This window comes from Lepisosteus platostomus, chromosome 11 (assembly GCF_059453375.1).
Source record: "Lepisosteus platostomus isolate fLepPlt1 chromosome 11, fLepPlt1.hap1, whole genome shotgun sequence".
Taxonomy (NCBI): Eukaryota; Metazoa; Chordata; class Actinopteri; order Semionotiformes; family Lepisosteidae; genus Lepisosteus; species Lepisosteus platostomus.
This window is the reverse complement of record NC_142621.1, coordinates 21,681,842-21,701,553: the sequence shown is the minus strand read 5'-3', so window position 1 is coordinate 21,701,553 and position 19,712 is coordinate 21,681,842. Positions and strand designations below refer to the sequence as shown.

The window sequence follows — 19,712 nt, the reverse complement described above, 5'->3', positions numbered from 1 at the left end:
GAATATTCAATACTTAAACGGGCACAGTTAAGACATTAAATATACATATACATACTGTATACAGTACAGTTTGCATACGGTAATATGTTTATGTTCCTAAATCAATCTCTTTTATGAGCATGTGAAAGGCATGGTGAATCACTGTACTTTGCATGATTGGAAACAAATGCGTGATTGCGAAATGCTGTGGTGTTACTTTTACAAAGACGGTCAATGAAAAAAAGAATGTTGACCAGGGCAATACTTTGAGTTTACACTTACAGCTTGTCCAAGGTCATTCATTATTAATACTATTAGCAATATCTTCGTTAAAGACTTTGATGGCCACAGCTCAAACATGAGAGGTTGAGCTTTATTAGCTCCACCTTGCGGAAATTCCGGATACTATTATTTTGCTTGTCGTATTATAGGAGAATTTACGGTAACTCGCGGTATTTACCGGTAGCTTGCGGTAGACTGCTTACAGCATACCGCAAAATAATGCGGTATCGCCCGCGCATTTTGAATGGCTGCATCTGTACATGATAGCCCTAGAAAGGTCTACATCATCTGTTCATCTTAGCCGTAAAGGATCGTCCTCAGATAATGGGTTTAAAAAGCCAGAGAATGCTTATTTCTCTACTTACTTCATAATGTTGTGTATACTTTTTTATCTTTGATGGAGCATCTATTTATGTGTCTAGTTGATTACTTTGTGAAATATGCATTGATGTTTGAATAAAAACTGACATAAAACTAATGTATGAAATAGACACAAATGTTTAGAGATCAAGGTAGCGTACAGCAGTTTTAATTTTAAAAGAAAAAAGAAAAGTGACACTTTTTGTGGTTTCTTCAATTTCCATCCCACTGGTCTTCATCACTTGTTCAGCATATCAGCCTCTGAATCTTGTATTTGCTTACAGCATAAAGTTACAACACAAGAAAGTATTCACTTTAGAAAACAAAACAAAGTTAAAAAATATTCATTTGGTAGCTAAATCTCACATTTTAGGTGGATAGTGACACTCAATGTTTTCAAGCAAGTGGAAAGGATAATATATTTTTTCAGGTTCTCATGGCCTGAGAAAAGTTATTCTATAAAAGAAAATCAGACAAATCTACAGCAAATTGAATCCACATTGGTTTAAAAAACAATAAAAAATAATGTGAGGAATAAAGAGGAACAGACACAAGTGATCTTACTGCCCTTGAGTGATCATCTTTCCTGTGATGGACTTGGCATGAAAATAAAAGAATCCCTTACTGTCAACATAATAAGGTATTTTCCTCTCAGGTTTTTTATGTCTTTCTCATTCTGTTCTAAAGTGAAAAGTATTGTACTTTACAGATGATGAAATACTAAGGGAAAATAATCATCACATTGATATTGTATATTAAATGCTTATTGTATGCATTGCTCCCTACAGCTTTTTTTTTGCATTGCTTACTTCATCTGTTGTTGAATAGAGTCTCTAGGCTTCAAAAAATAATAATAGCTAAAAAAAGATTAGATATGACAATTCTTTTATACCTAAGGGTGGGAATAATAAGCAGAATTACACATGTGCCCTTGGGATATTCCTTAATAATCTCTTCCACCAAATTAAAACTTATTTTTCCTTAGTAAGCTTCTATAGAGACGTTTTTTATTGTGTAATGTATGCATATGCTGAATGTCGCAAATGTACATACTGTACATACTGTATTTAAAAGAACAGAGGTCCAAGTTATGTTGTTCTATAGTCTATTGTTCTGCATCACAGCTAAATAGCATAAATTATTGATTTTAAACACCAAATGTCTCAAAAAGAAAATGCAGCAGCAAGCATTTGAAAGCTCTCATGGAAATACTGTACCTCCAGCCCCAGTTAATCAATCGCATATGCACACACTCTAGGTATTCTTTCAGTCAGTACCTTCTCACTCTCCCTTCTGAAATGTCTCTTATCTCCCAAAAAGCTCTGTGACAGCTTCACCAGTTATTATTCTTTTTTGAGTCAGGAAGAAGATCACATACTACTTCTACTGAAAGATAGAGCTGTTCTAGGAGATTGGGATATAAAAAAGCTGTGCGCCACTTCCTGAGAGTGACATCGCTTGAGGAGACGGCCTACCAAGGGGAGCTTGAATGTGCCCTTTCCAGAGTTCAGACATTTATTAGAAACTAAGCTCTAGAACACATTAAATATGGTACAGGATCTTAACAATGCAATGGAGTGGTTGGATTTACTAATAAAATAATATTTTCCAATAACTTACACTTATATATTTGTCTGCCACAAAAATAAAAAATAAAAGAGAGGGTTCAAATAAATGGTTTTCAGTAAAATATCCAAGGCAAATATGGTACTCAAAAGGGTAATTTCTTTTAAATCAAAATTCCTTCTTAAAATACAGTACATTGGTGAAAGTAATAAAAAAATTGTAAACATTAGACAAGTTCTTTAAAATAAAGAATGAAAAATACTAGTACCCCTCAGGGTTTCATTTTTAATAGAACTTAAAAGTCAGTAAACACAATAAAAGCAAAGAGATTGTCAGAGATAATTAGATACTACGGGGCTGTGTTGTGAAAATATCATTTAAATAATCCCATTCAATATGAAAAGCTGTTTTGTTTTAGAAATGAAAAAAAGATCCTTGCTTTTATAATGTTGTTATATAAAAAAAACATGGTAGAACTAGATTATGCTTGGAAACTATTTGTATAAAATACTAAGTTTCTGTGTAGATACACAAAATACTCTAAAAAATACAATCCTTTTTAAAACCAGCTTTGTCCTTGTTGGTATCTGAATTATGACAGGAAGCCACAGTTCTCCAGGTCTGTAATTGGAATGTGGGTTGGCAGTAGGTGTAAAGTAATGGGGTTCTGTAATTTAGGTGGTAGCAGTCAACCTAGGAGAACCTGTCAGGATTCATATAAAGAAAGGTATGTATTTCATTTTAGTTGAAGACCCCCTGCATTCTAATACTGCGGTTTTAAGCATTTCCATAATTCAAGGTGGCATTATTATGGGTTTATTTATTCATTTTAGACTGGAAACAGGATAGCTCTCTCAGATCAGATGTAGCCTTTCTATCATGTGAGTTTTTGCAGGGCTGCGACAGCAAAATTCAAATAAAGTGAGCATACACGACAACCATATAGCAGTTGAAAAAATTGCCAGGTTAAGAAAATAACTATAAGACTGGAGTTTGAATTCTTTTTTGTTTTGGCTTGGTTTTCTGCATAATGAATAAAAAATGAGAAGGTTAAAACAACCATGTATTGTCATCTGAGTCTGGTTTGAGAATTCGCTCTAAGAAAAAAATGTATTCTTTCTTAATTGGATTGTATTGAAGTGCTGGCATTCCTTGGGATTTGTTCAAATTAAAAACCACACTAAATGTAACTATGTATCCATGTATCCTTAGGGTTATGGATTAAATAATATTTGTTATCATTATATACTACATACAAGGAAAGAAGAATGTAATTCAGCTCTGCTGACCCTAGCTACTGTTATGGGTCCCCTTTGAGCACAGAACTATGCTGTAGAAAGCCTTAGAGCTATTCTTACTCCTACTCAAAACTATTGGAATCCATTGTGTGCAGTACTTACTGTATGTATGCAAGTTCTTATCATTTCAACATATAAAGAAAGGGGTTAAGAAACTTTAATATTAGTATTGACTGTAAATGTAAACTTAATAAAATTATTGTAAATACTGGACAGAAAATAGGTTCTGTTTTTAAAAAATTCAATACCAGATGCTACGAAAAGGAAATCAACCTCTCTATATAAAGAAAACTGCACTAGTACCCATTTGGATATGAGTATTTCATTACACTCATTGTGTTACCTCATAAGAGTTTTATGCACGAATTGTATAGATATTTTTAATTAATTTAGTCATTTTAGTATTTAATTTAATGCTAGAATTAAGAGCAAAAATTGTTAAAAAGGTTGAATTAATAAAATGCTGCCAGAAGAAACATCTACACTCAAACCCCGGTATAAAAATTTTCGCTAAGCCAAACATGAAGATTTGGTACCTTGTAATTCGTTTTAGGAACAAATTTTCGCTAATCCGAACTTTGAAGTTAAAAGTGACTGATTTTGGCTGAGAATCATCTGCGAACAGTTGAATTCAGCACCACCGAACAGCTGCTTGTTATTGTGGGGGTGCAAGGCATTGGGGTGAAGGACGTCATGAGGCAGCAAAGCTTGTGCTCTCATTTTCAAAGTGTTTTTTTTGTTTATTTTGTAGTTGCTGTTCATTATGGGGTCTTAAGGAAGAGAAAAAGATTCCTTAGCTTAATAGTCAACAACAGTATGCACATTGTTCTAGCCAATCACTTGGATAGCTATCTATTATGAAAGAATGAAAAATGTAAATATGATATCATTAATTATTTTACAGCTTATTTGAGTAGAACTGCATTCTTCGCTAAGCTTGCTATAATGGTCTTGGTAACGTAGTGCTACTTTTTCGAGTATTTCCCCAAACCCCTCTTAATAGGTCATTTTAAGAGTGAGTATAAAGTACTTCTTTGTTTACCCTGCCCTTGAAATCACTTAGCAAAAAGCATCACAAGTCGATTGAAAAACAATCGATTAACAATACTTTCATTACATGGTGTCATTTTTAGTCTTTCAATGGGATTAAATAAAATTGTGAAAAGAAATATGAAGTAAACATGACATCATAATTTAACAACCAATTAAGCAAAAGAGTATAGATAGGTACAAAATCGGACACCTATTGTTTCTAAGAGAAAAAATAGACTGAAAGGCTATAAAAGAAAACCAAGATTGACTGCGTGGGCGGTGTATGCATCTTGCACAGCATCTTTGATTTAAAGCAATAATTTTTTGGTGTGCTGCCATTGTTAAGAATCACAGTGTTTCATGAGAAAATACTGCTGTTATTTATAGTTAATGGGTGTATTGGAACTACATTTTAATTGGTCTTATTAACATGACATCTGGAAAAATTAACTACTAAGCTTGGCTTGTGTCACTCAACAAATACAGGACAAATAATCAAATTTAAAAACAAGTAGGTCTAAGCATTACCATCAACAATCATGACAGAACATAAAACGGTATTTGAACTTTAAAAATAAATAAATATTAAGCCCAGTGGTTTAACTTAAATAATGCATTACTGTATTTCATCATGAAAATCATATCTAGTCAAGTATAAATCTTAGCATTTTTTAAACTAAATTTATTGTAATGGTTTCGGGTTCTCTGGGCATGTGCCCTCGCCGCTCCCTCCCCAGTTCATCCCGCCGCAGAATGGGATCAAACCCAGGTCTCCAGTGTCACACAACAGGAAACTTGCTGGCTGAGCTAAAGGAGACCTCTGTCAGCCTGGGCAGTCAAGCTCCCTGTTATGCTCAGGGGCATATTCCTTACAATATAACACATTTTTAAATAAAATGTAAACTCCACCTCAAAAGTACTAAAAGAGGGAGTACTATTGGACCATTTGACTTATGAATATGAAATTTGCCCAGGATGACTAATAAAATCATTACTGTATAAATAAATATTCTTTTTCCAAATTTCCTCTTACATAGTATGACAAAATATCAAAATCCTTAATATAAAATCTTAGTATCTAAATTTCCAGAGAATTGTCATGATGTGTATTTAATGTGCTCTGTCTGGCATTCTCTGTCGCTGCTTTGGCACAAGAGGTAGCCAGTTTAAGAAGTACTTAGTGATTAATGAGTGGGTCGGGGAGCATGTAGATTATGAAGGATTTAACATGCTACTTTAGTTGTGATGGGTTTTGGGAAACACTCGTAAATTATCGATCGATCTTAAGATCGAGTTTACAATGTTCTTTGTGGTTTGATGTTTTCGAGAAACTCATCCTTGTATGGTATTATATGTTTAGGGTCGTTTTTGAGAGAACTTGTCTTCAGTTTGGAACAGGGTGGAATTTTCCACATAAGAAATAATGGAATTTTATTTTTGATTTACGGTCTCCCGCCTTCCAAACAGATTTTCAGGAACACATTAGGTTTGGATACTGGGGTATGAGTGTATTATTGTAAGCAATTCCATGGTCTAGAAACACTGAAGAAAGAGATTGCTTTGAGGAGTAGGAATATGCAGTCTTTAGAAAAAGATTCTGTGTCAAAAATGCGCTAATATATTTATATTATTCTGTCAATAATCGGTCAATTCTTAATGCAGCCTTGATGATTTTTACAATTCGGCATTACAGTAGTCATATCCAAAACAAAGAGTTAATTCCCTTCTCATCATATAATAAAGAAAAATATTTGCAATGCTTCGAAAATTATATACTTTTATATATATAATATCTATCAAAATGTATATCATAATCAACCATTAATCTCAGATCTCTCACGTCAGATTTTATGCCAGTATTCTTACCCAAATCTGTTTTTTATTCTTTTGTCACTGAAATTTTAATATATTATTGTCAATCTTACAAAAACATTGTTTTCCAGCTTTTCACATCAGCAAAATAGTATAGTCAAGTTAATGTACAGGTCATGTCATTAAGTTTCAAAAATTTGTAGGGTTGCATATAAGCATCATAGTGATCACTTGCAAAATTGCACAAGGTCACCTTATTGAATATTTTAAGTAAACTAAAGTTAAATCAATTGTTGAGATGAGGCATATGCTGAAATTAAATTAGTCTATGATAAAATTGTTTTAAACACCAAAAAATACAATAATGATTGCCTTGAGATAAGTATGGTGGTGTCTGTTTTGCTAAGTATTTTTAGCAAAGAATATACAGTGTATTTTTATCCTTTTTCTATAAAACAGTGGCAAGTAAATTATTTTTCTTCCCCTTACTGATTGGTTCTTTGACCTTATTTAACTTTTGCCAAAGTTCCTATTGACTGAGAAACGTTTTTGGGCTGTTTACCTACCTAAGTAAATTAAACAGTGGTTTTAGTTGTTGTTAAGGACAGATACAATCAGCAGACAAGTCCAACATTTTTCCATTTGTGCTATCAGTCACTAAGGAGATTTGTCAACAGTGAGAGTTAGTAGAAGTAAACAGTGATAGTAGACAGGCAATGACAGTTTCATTGTGGCTAAGAGGACATAAATCTGGACAAAAAGGTCCAATTTACTTTATATCTATTAGGATTACCATCTATTTGATTCAATGAAACAAATATTATTTTATACAAAAGCTGGAGTAAGACATTCAAATAGGAAATGGTGGAAAATGTCCTAAAATCATGTCTGAATTGATTAAATTAATTAATAAATTAATCTTTGATTGCCTAATTCAACTTGTCATTATAAATCAAGAAAAGGAAGTATTTAAGAATTCAAGGAAAAATCCATGCCTGTCAATTATCTACATTTTGTTATTTTTTTAAGCTGACAAATATCAGATTTTCAGTGGTGTTAGTTATTATTTTACAAGTTTTATATTAACTCACAGTAGGCTTTAATTCCTAGGATCTTTATAATGATTACAACTGTATTTGCAAAGCCAAAAATTGACAATGATTGTGAGAAATGGTCACATAAGGCGCTAACAAGGTGCAGCATCCCCTTTAAAAGAGTTCATGCAGGTACACTAGGTAGTTTTCAAAGACAGGATATGCATTTATTTTTATCAGAAAAATGTTTACTACAATGTCTGATTAGGTAGCATAGTTACAGTAACAGTAATATAACGCACTAATGAAGTAGGAAAAGTTATATATTGTATGTAAATGTTTTGTAGTTTTTCAATAATTTTTCTAAAAGTCTAAAAAGTAATATTTCAAGTTTGAACCATAAAACAAACCTATCATATCGTACCTCACTTCAAATACCACCAACCACCTGCTTACTTGTAAAAGAAAGTTACCACTCACTGTATTTAGTACATAATGCATCGTACCATGTATTTATTTCCATTGTAATGTTTTTTCTGTTCCTATAAATTAGTCAATGCTCATTAAGAGAAGACCATTCTTATTCATGAGCTTTTCAATACATTTCCACAGCAGCACTTCAACTGGTATATGCGTGGCTTAGAGCATTTTCAGGATGTAAAGTAGTTATTATGATAATGTTTACCATTGAATTTGCAATAGAATCTTTATAAGCTGAGCCCAGCAAGAGTGATAGAAAGTATTTTCTATCTCTAACTCAGCTGGTAGTATTGATAGAAAACAGCAAAATCATTATAGGCTGAAATGATGTATGAGAAATCAAGAAAAAATAGACAGGAATTAAACAAATCTTGGGGAACTAAAAAGAGGGACAGAGTGTATACGTGGGTGTCACTCTGCTGGATAAAACTGAACAAGATTCTGGAGCATATAATAATACATACATTGTAAAGGGCAGAGGCAGGAGGAGGGCAGCTTCTACTTACAACAGCAGTTCAGTTAATGTTTCTCCAGTACAAGACAGTCAAAAGAAAAATAGCAGTAATAAAAAGGAAATTGCACTGTTTTGATCATTCAAATCAAGAATTATAGTATTTGTATGTATTGCAAGTTATAGGCACATTGAAGGGTAATGTCATATGAACTGCAGTTTGCTCTTCCCAGCATTTCATTTTTTACTGTTTTCATTAGTCTATTATGTATGTACTAAGCAATTCTCTAATGTCATTTCTTCTTAGAATATTGTCTATTAGAATGCTGCAATGCTAACTATCCATTTCTGACGAAAAATAAATTAGCATTCAGGAATACCTTCAGTTATTTCAGAAGAATTACGGTTTTCTCATAATACGTTGGCAATGACCTGCGAAGTACCTGTGCTATTTCCATGAACTCTTTAGTCCAAGGCAGTTGATAGAACAGTTGTATTATATACTTAACAGCAAAAGATACTCCTCACTCCATTCATGATTTTTGGAGAAAAAAAGATACACATTTTTAGATTTTAGATGACATGTTTTTACATCATTTTGATAAATTGCAAATTCATGATTGGTAAAGATACAGTCGTGCCTTTGATAATTGAATAAACACTACATCACATCATTAATGAGTTGATTGGGCACTAGTTATGATGTTATTTAACCTGTTCAATATCAAGACTGGTGAAAATCAAGAAAGAAACGAATTCTGCCAATTAACAACTATTATAGTTATCATTGTCATTGAACAATGCCTTTGAGCCATTGGTATGTTGTCACTAAATCATCTTTAGTGATGAATCAAGGGTTAGTGCACACCAACTTGATGAATAAAAAAGTGTGCACAGATGTGCCAGATGATACTCTGGGAGGTCTGGGTGTGATGGTCTGGAATGTGCTTATTGTGATTGCTAGCAATATGACTGCGTGCCTCTACATTAATAAAGTCCTGGGATCTCACTTGTTGCCTTTCATGATGATATTCCAGCAGTATAACACATGTACTTGTGCTGCTCATGTAAGACACAATTTTGTGTTAAATGTGTCATAACCCCATTGCTCAGTGGGACTATTAGCAAATTAGGGGTTGTATAAGAGAACCCACTTGTTGGGCAAGAGGAGGCTGAGACCCAAGGGGAATGCAGGCAGCATGCTGACTGAGACTCCAGAGAGGTGATGCATACAGGCAGAGGTTCAAAGCTGCAGGTGGGATAGTGGTGTAACAGGCAGAGACACAGCAGCCGCTGAGCTGCAGCTACACAGCTGAGGTGGAGACATGTGAAAGCACCAAGGGGCAGACCAAGTGGGATGGTTAGGTAGACATGAAGTTGTAGCACTGGAGGTAGGTTCAGAAATCAGGTGATTTGGATCAAACATGGGGAGATGTAAACCAAGCCAGGGGAAGGACAGGGATACAAAGCAAAACACAGTAGACATAGCTAGGGAGGAAGCTTGGGAATACAGAGGCACAAAGTCCAAGCTTTGTAACAGAGCCCATTGCAGAGTGTGATCATCCCTTAAAATACCTGATATTTTTACAGGAGTGATAGTAACTGCCTCCCATATGCTTACTATACTGTGAAAGCAATACTCACCAGATCTGAGCCCAAGTAAACCATCATGGAAACATAATTTATTTTAATGTAAAATTACATTAAATTGCTACTGTATTCTTAACCTAAATATCCAACGTTTATCTGAAATCAAATTAATCTTGGGAGCAAATCAAAACCGACATATACTGTAGGTATAGTGGGTGAAAGTATTCTAATGTTTTTTTTATTATTATTTTTGATTGCTTTTTCTTATGTTATTGTTGAAATGTTCATTGGACTTTTGAGTTTTGAATACCAGTACATTTTTGTACCTGGTCCCTTGCTCTAAACTGAAATTGCTGAAATATTAGGCAGGTGCACAGTACTTACTTTTGTTGTAATTGACCATAAGCATAAGGCTTATGCATAAGGCTTTTTCATTAAAGCAAAGAAGGGAGAAAATGTTTGACTTTCTCATTTTTAAGAACTTCAAGAGCACTTGTACTGTAAGTGCTACAGAATATCACATCTTGTACAACTAACAACAAAGTCATTAATCATATAATGGCTATAAGACTTATAAAAGATCCAACAGACTTCTTCAGAATCAACAGCCAATCATGAACCTAAGGTAACTAGTGGAATCTATGATGAATTGCATTTTCAGCTCAGAACAGGATTTTCATTTTAAAGTATTGTGGATATCTGGAGCAATTTACCCAATTGTACTATTGAAGCTGATACCCTGGCTTCTTTCAAGAAACTGAATGTGATCCTCAGACCAATAAGCTACTAGTAATCAAATGAGGCAGAAGGCTTAATTGTCCCTATCTCATGTTCAATAGCTCTTTCTTTCCAAAGACTAAGATAGTCTCCAACCATAACTTACATAATTCATTTGATGCATCTTTAATATTAAGATTAACCTGTAACGTAGGCTGGGTTGTGATGAAAAGGATCCGATGCAGATGCAGGATTCCTGGGGCGGTGAGTAGGCGGACAGAGCTATCCAGGAGCTGGGTCGTAATCCGAAGGCGAAAGGTAGGTCGAGATCAGTAAACGGCACTGGTGGCGAACAATCCAGAACGAGAGACAGATACGTGGTCGGAACAAGAGCAACAGGGTCGATACCAAAAATAGACACGGGTAGCAAACAATCCACGGGGCGAGACGAGAAACGTAGTCCGAAGGCAAAACGATGAGGTCAGAAAATCCGGTAAGGCAAAGTGAAAGAAACGTTAGGTAGAGCCACAGGTAGGGAACTCAATACCGAGCAGTGATATGCGAGTAAGAGCGGCTTAAATAATGCAGCCTGCCGCACGGTAAGAAGAGAATTAACACGTGCGGCGGCGTTTGTAATTATCACCCAGCTGCTGGGACTGATTAGACCTCTTCGGAGCTGGTCTGGGCCGGTTAGTGGTCGTGACATAACCTACACTTTACCAAAAAAAAAACAGCTAATTGAGAATTGCCTTTTTAAATGCAGAAGCTTCCCAGCCTTTGATCAAATGAAGAAATCAATTAGCAGGTGTCAGAGTTAATTTAAAATGTATTTAATGAAAGACATATTTAATTAAAGAGGAACAAAAAACTAAATACAGTGTATAGTGAAATATGTGAAACTCACAATTGACTGTAGAAAAGGTTAAATAGTGTGAATGCTAGCTTGGTAACACACATTGCATTTAGTACTGTATAACTGTACTAATATCTTGCAACCTAATTTCCCCCTTGGGAATTAATAAAATGTATCATATCATATTTAAACACAAAATTTATTTTAAATGAAGCAAGTACAGCCCATGTGTATAGTGACACCAGAAATCAGACCAACTGTTCATCTGTATTTTTTGATTTTTCGACAGGGAACAGGTACTTTTATGTTGCTTTAGACAATAAATTAAGATGATACCATACTGTAGGTCTGTGATGTGCAGCTCTGTTCATTTTGAAAAACAAAAAACAGATTCCATTGTGCTACTATAGACACTGACATTTTAGTTATTACTATATGTAGTAGAATATGACAAATATGAAATCTAAGCTGCTACCAGAGGGATGGATGGAAATGACTTGGATGTCTATTGGAACAAGAATAAAAATATACACAGGTCTATGAAGTCATTTGGATCAGACTCTTATAGAGAATAGGAACATATCACGTTATAACACTGATCCATACGGTAAAAAGTAAACATTTGAATTATATATCAGTCATTTGTTACATTTTGCAACTCTGTTATAAATGTAATGTCATGGCAGTTTAAAAAAAAAGATGCATGTCCTAAAAGCAAGAAATGAATATGCTGTTAGCTTTTTGGAAATATGTGTGTAAAATAAGCATTTCCTATATTTTGAACCAAATTCATCAATTCTTTAATGAGTGATTCAGAAGCCTAGCAGATAGTTACTAATTTGTTGAGAATGAGAAGGAACTCATACAGTACTGAATAAATGTTTCACACTAACATTCAATAAAGCAATTACAAACAACTCACCCCAGGTTAAAGAAGAGCTATGCAAGCTGAACAAATGTAACATTATATAATTTGAAAGTGTTTAAAAGTAACAGGTCACCAGGGCTCAAAAGGGTTTTTGTAAATGTCTGTAAAAAAAGTGAGGAAAATTAAAGAAAAAAAGCACAGGCAAATTTATCATACATTACAGATGAAATTATGAAAACTACAATTAGTTTTAATGTGATTCTTTTTATGGTAGCCATGTTAAGGAATAAGCAGATGTTTCTAGATGTTTGAACAAGCAATATGTTAGATTTCCAGAAAGATTTTGTTTAGAAAAAGTTCCTGCTTAAGCAGGTCAGCTGGCTAGAATTTTGTCCTGGTTGTGTCACTGTTGTGAGAAGTATATGGACAGTACATAATAATAGTGCCTTTTACGATACTAACATCTCTGGGTGATTCTGATTTACTGCTGATCTCTGGTTAAGGATGCAATAGCACATGGAGGACCTGAGCAAAAGACCTTACTTAGGTTCATAGCATGCATTCCTACATGTATATAACAGTATAGAATTACATAGAAGCCCTTGTGTTCAGCATACTTCCAATCCAGTTCAAACCAGCTCTAAATGTCCACCTTATAAAATATTGCATCTTCTGCAGGAAAGGTGTATACAAAGTACACAGAGACCCTCTCAACAATGTCATTATATGTAGCAAAGCATGCATGAAGTGTATGAGTATGTGAAAATACATTATAATTGATGCATTGATACAGTAGTTTAAGATGTACTGTATCTTATAATTCTCTATCAAAAAGACCATGTCTCAGACATATTGTGGTTTTTAACAGCATATTTTTTAGCTGTATTCTGTTTCTCCTGGAAGAGTTGATTTGCTTCATTGCCCTTCTGCAAAGGTGTCTCAGGGTTTTTTTTTACTTATGCCTTAGGTGATAGTGATGCATGATAGCTGATTTAGTTGTACCAAGCAGAAGGCTCTGTCTAACTTTTACACCTACAGTATATTTTTGGAATATAAAAAAACATTTAAAATAATTTTGTGCCTTACTTTTAAAAAGTTTTAAAAGTATAAAGTCTAGTTGAAATGAGCAGGTCCTACTTTTAGACCTCTTTTTACCTGTACAGTGTAAGAAAAAAGCCTGTAAGCTGGACAATTTGAAACATCAAAACATATGAGACAAGGACTGACATGAAATATGGTTTTTACACTCGTAAGTCAATAAGTTGCCATTAAGACTAGAATTCAGTCCTAGTGAGCAAATCAGACTTTTTTTATGTATTTTTTATGATTCTTTTGTCCGTCTATGTGCATTTTCTTAGGTTTCTGAATACTGTCATATTTATTAGTTCAAATCAAGATTAGTTGTTTTTTTTTGCTCAGTACAAATCAGTTGTTTAATAAAAATGAGCAAATATGTGAGCACCTTATATACAGTAGTTAAGTCTTTTACACCCTCTTTTGTCTTTTCATGTTTTCATAAAGTTTACATAATGCCTATTTGTGCACAGTTTTTAGCCTTCTGTAAGCAAAGAAGGCCATACATATATATTACTGTATATATATACAGTATATACCATATGGTAATATTGAAACCAGTTTTATACTTTTTTTTTCTTTTGGAGGTGATCTACAGTAATCTATTATATTTTTTCTGTCCTCTAAACTGATGCAATCTATTACTGACAATTCTAACAATTAAGATTGCAAATTTGATTGGATTTTTTTGTGGAAATTAGGAAATAATTCATTTGTACTAGATTAACAACATTCTAAACCAAACAGATGTAAATTCATATAATGAAAGAGACCATACTAGTTTCCTTAAATTAATGCTTTGACACTTTTTTAAAAAGATCAACTTAAAAAATAGATTTTTAAATTTGATAGGTAATGTGCCTCACTAATAAATGTACATACGAGAAAAAATACATTTTTATTGTATTGTCTGGACAGCATAGTCTAAAATGCTACATTGATATCTTACTGTACATGAGACCTGAACTAGAATATAGGTATGTTGTATTATTTTCAGAATGTATATTGCAAGGTAGTCATTCAACTGTAAAACTGAGCCATTCTGCTGGCAGCTACAGAAATGATGGATGCTTGCTTGTCATGTGAAAAGGAAAGTGAGCGAGTTCTGGTTTAGTAAGAAACAAGGATAAGTTTGCCTCATTATATAAACTAAGAAAGTTTTAATTGGCAGTCCAGGAAAAAGGAGAAACTTGAGATTTAATTAATCTGATGAAAGATATTCTAAAAAAGCATATCTACTTTAGATTGGATGCATGATTTGAAATGCCATTAATTTCCCTTGGAAAAAAAGGAGCTTATGACAAAGAAGATATGCATTTCGGTCAAGGGGCTTAAAAGTGAAAGGAGTGAAAACACTGGTTACAGTTTGAGCTATTTAAAATCAAAGCAAAAGAGTTCAAATGTTTTGTGATTAATAGTGAAAATTAAGGTGGGAAATTTATACTGTGAACGTTTGAAGTTGAAATATACTGTAACAGACAATGAAGTCAGAGGTTAGGTGAAATCTTAGTTTTCTAGCTCTAACATCAATTTGAGATTATAAAACATGCAGTTTATTATAACCCTTGGATGAAGGGAGAATAAAATAATAGATTCCATTGGTTAATTAATTCTTATTGTTATTACAGTATTTTCAGAAACAGGAGTAGTAGTAACAATAATAGATATCTCAAGAAAGTTTTAGATCCAATATTTCCAGGACTGGTGCAAATCCATATTTTGTGGATGGATGAGGAACCTCATTCAACTAAGTTTTACATAATTTACAATTGACATAGTTTAAATTGTAATGTACAAAATGTATTTCAGAGCAAATTGATATATCCCAAATGGATGTCCTCCCAAAGGATGTCTAACTCATTCTACTTGGAGAATTAAAATGCTAGAGCATGAGGAGATGCCATTTTCTAGATAGAACCATTCATAAGGAAGTGGTAGTAATAATCAGCTCAAACAGCAATATTACCAGATGCTCAGAGCATGGACGTGACATCACCAACACCCTACATCATCTTAAAAATAGTCACAAAACATCCTGGAAGCATTCACAGTCAAAAGCATGGCAACCTGACTATGTCATTGTCTGTGCCTGGAATCACAAACCTGTCCACATCACCAGAGCAGTGACAGGAACTCACAACTGCTGGACCGATCACCATTCAATTATATCAATCATGCCAGCTCTCAAACTTTGCCTGCAGAAGAAGAAATGTCCATGAAAAATCAATAACAAAGCACTGAAGGATCCATCTTAAAGGTGAAAGCTTTAGAAAATAAATTGCAAGCCTGAACAAAGAACAGAGAAAATGTTTTAAATTGATTTGCCTTCTCTTGTCAATGGAAAAAAAAGTTTTTTCCATATATCTAAGATATATTTTTACTTAGATAAAAATGTTTTTTACCAGTAGTATAAATGTTATTTGAACATAAGGACTTGCAAAATCTGTGACATCTTTATAACATCTTGACACTTCACTGTTGTAGTACAGTAATTACAATGAATATTTTTCTCTTGGTTTTCCCTAATATGTATTGTTTTAGATTCAGCTTATACAAATGTATTTATATACTTAAGTATTATTTAGATTATTTTTAAATTAAAGAAATAAAATACACTTAAGAATGTAGAGGTTCATTTTAATTATGAGTGCACCATGAAAGTCAAATTAAAACCTATGTATAGATACAAACTCATTGTACATTTTTTTTCTCTATGCTATGTCACAGCTTCTTAATTTATCAGGTTTTGCTTAAAATGGTGAAATTTATACTGTAAGTATGTACAAGGTTATAATTTTACTGTAATTTGAATTACTGAACATCATTTTTAGAGCCAACAATAAATTAATCATCTTTATTCAATGTGTGTTTTCACAGTTCCCCCGAAGATATATGAGATTTCCTCTGATGTTATTGTAAATGAGGGCAGCAATGTCACACTTTATTGCCTGGCCAACGGGAAACCAGAGCCCACAATTTCCTGGAGACACATAACCCCATTAGGTGAGTATGAAACAAGCACAATATCATAGACACACAATATCTTTTAATTGGGACAAGTCATCTCCCAAACACATAATGTGTAAAATCCTGTCTCATAACAGTCTCAGAAACTTTTTCCTTCTGGGAATGTAGAAGGTATACCAATAAAAAGAGTCTCACAAAACTATATATATATAGTTCAGGTGGGAAGCTGTGTTAGCATGCATAGTCTGCAAAGGAACAAGTAATAGGTTTATTCCATGCTAAAGAGAAGAGAGAAAGCACAACGTTTAGGCTGTGAAGCCTTCTTCAGGTGTAAGATATACAGATGCAGCCATTCAAAGTGTGTGGTACACACACATACCGGAGGTAATTGGCTACGGCGTCGTGCATTGTGACGCACGATGACGCGCGGTACCGCGGTACGTGATTGGTTGACCGACAGGGGCACTCGTGGTCCGTTGGTCTGTCGTAGAAAGATTTACAGTAAACGTCTTTACTGTGCCCGTTGTAGTATTGAATATTTATATGGAATTTTACCACTGAAGGGAAATCTTAGTACCTGAGCATAAAAAGAATAGGAGCATACTGCAACGCGTGTGAAGGCCATAAACGATATTAATTTTGGAACTTAAACGTACAGTATATGGCTGGTCTCGGTACTTTAAAGAAAACATACACACCAGTATTCCATTTCTCCCTAAACATTTTAAGCATCGAAGTCTTTAACTAACGTGATACTGGAGTCAACAAGCATACTTTTAGAATTTGATTAAAAGGGAATATAATATGGAATCGCGTATCTAAAGAAATTAATAAAGATATAATTATATTCATGTTGCAAAAAAACTCCCTTGCTTTTAACAGAGTTTCTAACTACGAAAATTATTTAAACTGCGACACTTATCATTCAACCAGAGCTCGAAATATCACAAGGATCCTCTAGAGCACAGCAAAGACTGTATTAAAAGAATCGCGTATCTAAAGAAATTATTAAGATATAATTATATTCGTGTACTGCGACAGGGCTGTGTAGGGCTGTTTCACCTCTGTCTTCATGTGACTCTATTCAAAAGCCATTTAGCAAAGAGGGGATGAGAAGAGTGACAAACTAGTATACAGTACAGTATTTTAGATCTTTTTTTCTGAACCGGGGAAAATCTGATCATGTTTCTCTATAACAATAATAAAAAACATTGCCACACCCGGACTGTTAAACCAACGCATTAGCACGTCAAAGCCCATTGAGGAGCCGGGCGCAATAACTGTTTTGTCCCTTGATTTACTGATCTGCATTAATTACAGAAATCGAGTTCCTGCTCTTTGCAGACGACCTGGTCCTGCTGTCGCCCACAGAACAGAGGCTGCCGCAGAACCTGGTGCTGCTGGAGCAGCACTGTCAGACCTGAGCGCTGACAGTCAATCTGGACAAGACCAGAGTTATGGTTTTCCAGAAAAAAAGCCAGACCCCCATTAGTCTTCCTGATATCATCGGATTATGAACGAATAAAAGCATCTTATTAAAAACGCGTTTGTGTTTGTCTGGGTATTTACTTTGTAATCTGTGGTTTACATCTAGATGCTTTTATTCGTTCATAATCCGACGATCTCAGGAAGACTGAGTCTTTGCTGTGCTCTAGAGGATCCTTGTGATATTTCGAGCTCTGGTTGAATGATAAGTGTCGCAGTTTAAATAATTTTCGTAGTTAGAAATTATGGAACGCTCTGTTAAAAGCAAGGGAGTTTTTATGTCCGTTGCAGTTTTTTTGCAACATGAATATAATTATATCGTTATTTATTTCTTTAGATACGCGATTCCATATTATATTCCCTTTTAATCAAATTCTAAAAGTATGCTTGTTGACTCCGGTATCACGTTAGTTAAAGACTTCAATGCTTAAAATGTTTAGGGAGAAATGGAATACTGGTGTGTATGTTTTCTTTAAAGTACCGAGACCAGCCATATACTGTATGTTTAAGTTCCAAAATTAATATCGTTTATGGCCTTCACACCCGTTGCAGTATGCTCCTATTCTTTTTATGCTCAGGCACTAAGATTTCCCTTCAGTGGTAAAATTCTATATAAATATTCAGTACTTAAACGGGCACAGTTAAGACATTAAATATACATATACATACTGTATACAGTACAGTTTGCATACGGTAATATGTTTATGTTCCTAAATCAATCTCTTTTATGAGCATGTGAAAGGCATGGTGAATCGATTCTCAAAAATTACTGTACTTTGCATGATTGGAAACAAATGCGTGATTGCGAAATGCTGTGGTGTTACTTTTACAAAGACGGTCAATGAAAAAAAGAATGTGGACCAGGGCAATACTTTGAGTTTACACTTACAGCTTGTCCAAGGTCATTCATTATTAATACTATTAGTAATATCTTCGTTAAAGACTTTGATGGCTACAGCCCAAACATGAGAGGTTGAGCTTAATTAGCTCCACCTTGCGGAAATTCCGGATTATATTATTTTGCTTGCGGTATTATAGGAGAATTTACGGTAACTAGCAGTATTTACCGGTAACTCGTGGTAGACTGCGTACAGCGCACTGGAAAATAATGCGGTATCGCCCGTGCATTTTGAATGGCTGCATCTGTACATACATATATATATGTGTATTTGTAGTTATCTCTGTATATGAAGTATATACAATAAAAAATAATCCTATACAGACAAGCATTACATGTGCTACAAATGAATAATTGAAACCAATAGAAATCGTTGCATTTTTAATGCCTCCTGGATGTAAATCTGTTTTGATGTTTGACAACATAATTGCTAGATAGATATCAATTGATCAGACTTCAGATTTCTATTTAAAGATAGTTTCGAAACTTCAAGATTCAAAATCTTTAAAGAAGGAATTTAAACCCTTTGTACCCCGCCCCCAAAATGGAGGTCAAGGTCAATGACCTCCTGGAATGGATGTACTGTTTAATATTTTGAATTATCTTGGAAAGCATAAACAGCACAAACTTGTTTAGGGTCTTGAATTAAATAGAACACCCTGACAATCCCTTCTGAACCTTCATACTTTGAGTAATGCCTACTCAGTATAAATAAATATCAAAAACACAAACTGGAAAAAGGCAATATCTCAAATTGTGGAACACATAGGATGAAAATCTCTTCTCTAATTTGTCTTCTAACTTGCATAAAACATTGAGAGTGATTCAACAAACAATATAAAATTGGCATAAATTTTTATGATGGCTAGTCCGGGAATGTTTTTCTCCTCCTTACTGGAGATGTGAAATAAACAGCAGATTAGGTGCATTTGAAAATGTTCAGGTATGGTATACATGTTTTTCAAA

The 19,712-nt window shown here is 34.2% G+C and overlaps 1 protein-coding gene across 4 annotated transcripts in view; it reads left to right on the top strand.

The window, feature by feature from the left end:
• The window catches only part of negr1 (neuronal growth regulator 1), a 533,948-nt gene that overhangs the window by 276,033 nt on the left and 238,203 nt on the right, over positions 1-19,712 (top strand). For all 4 annotated transcript variants that reach the window (XM_088598882.1, XM_088598880.1, XM_088598879.1 and 1 more), the window contains exon 3: positions 16,274-16,399. In XM_088598882.1, coding sequence (XP_088455008.1) covers positions 16,274-16,399 — 126 coding nt within the window. The remainder of the gene's footprint in view (positions 1-16,273; positions 16,400-19,712) is intronic.